This window comes from Eimeria mitis, genomic scaffold (assembly GCF_000499745.2).
Source record: "Eimeria mitis Houghton genomic scaffold, Emh_scaff223, whole genome shotgun sequence".
Lineage (NCBI taxonomy): Eukaryota > Apicomplexa > Conoidasida > Eucoccidiorida > Eimeriidae > Eimeria > Eimeria mitis.
In genome coordinates, this window is record NW_013570556.1 from 11,642 (window position 1) to 12,597 (window position 956).

The 956-nt window shown below is 44.4% G+C and overlaps 1 protein-coding gene across 1 annotated transcript in view; it reads right to left on the reverse strand.

The window, feature by feature from the left end:
• Positions 1–956, reverse strand: part of EMH_0004180 (pyridoxal phosphate phosphatase, putative) — a gene marked incomplete at both ends in the record, with an annotated part of 4,071 nt that overhangs the window by 1,276 nt on the left and 1,839 nt on the right. Inside the window, one exon of the mRNA XM_013496666.1 lies at positions 452–698. Coding sequence (XP_013352120.1) covers positions 452–698 — 247 coding nt within the window. The remainder of the gene's footprint in view (positions 1–451; positions 699–956) is intronic.

Genomic DNA, 956 nt, shown 5'->3' on the forward strand with positions numbered 1-956 from the left:
TAAAAATACACAATGCAACATATAATATATAAACCCTAAACCCTAAACCCTAAACCCTAAACCCTAAACCCTAGAAAATATAAAATAAAACGTCAACAAGAAACAATACACAATACACAATGAAACATACACCATTTAAACCCTAAACCCTAAACCCTAAACCCTAAACCACAAACCCTAAACCACAAACAATAAACTGTCAAACACAAACAAGAAACCAGAAACCCTAAACCACAAACCCTAAACCACAAACCCTCAATTCTCCACAATTAACTCTAAACCCTAAACCCTAAACCCTAAACCCTAATAGCATAAACCCTAAACCCTAAACCCTCAACTCAACCCTCCGTTAGTTATATATGTCTCCATATACAGAGACAATCCTGGTGCGCTTGAAGTAAACTAGGGTTTAGGGTTTAGGGTTTAGGGTTTAGGGTTTAGGGTTTAGTACCTTCAGGGCCACCGATGGCATCAATGCCGTTGCTGCGAAGCTCCTCAAGCAAACCCTCCTCACCAACAACATAAACCCGCGGCCGCTGCTGCTGCTGCTGCTGCTGCTGCTGCTGCTGCTGCTGCTGCTGCTGCTGCTGCTGGTGTGTGCTGCTGCTGCCGTTGCACCCCAGCCGCTGCTGCTGCTGCTGCTGCTGCTGCTGCTGAGAGAGAATGTATCGAGCAGTTGAGTAGCTTGTGCAAAGAACCTGCAACACGCAAACCCTAAACCCTAAACCCTAAACCCTAAACCCTAAACCCTAAACCCTCAATATCGTGAGCTGCATACACTGGGTTTGTTTATGAGAGTCTCCCAGCCAGTACTAAACCCTCAGAGTCTCCACTTTAGGGTTTAGGGTTTAGGGTTTATACAGCCTAGGGTTTAGGGTTTAGGGTCTAGGGTTTAGGGTTTAGGGTTTTGACCTGCTGCTGTGTTGCTTCTATTCCTAATTTATTTAATTTATTAA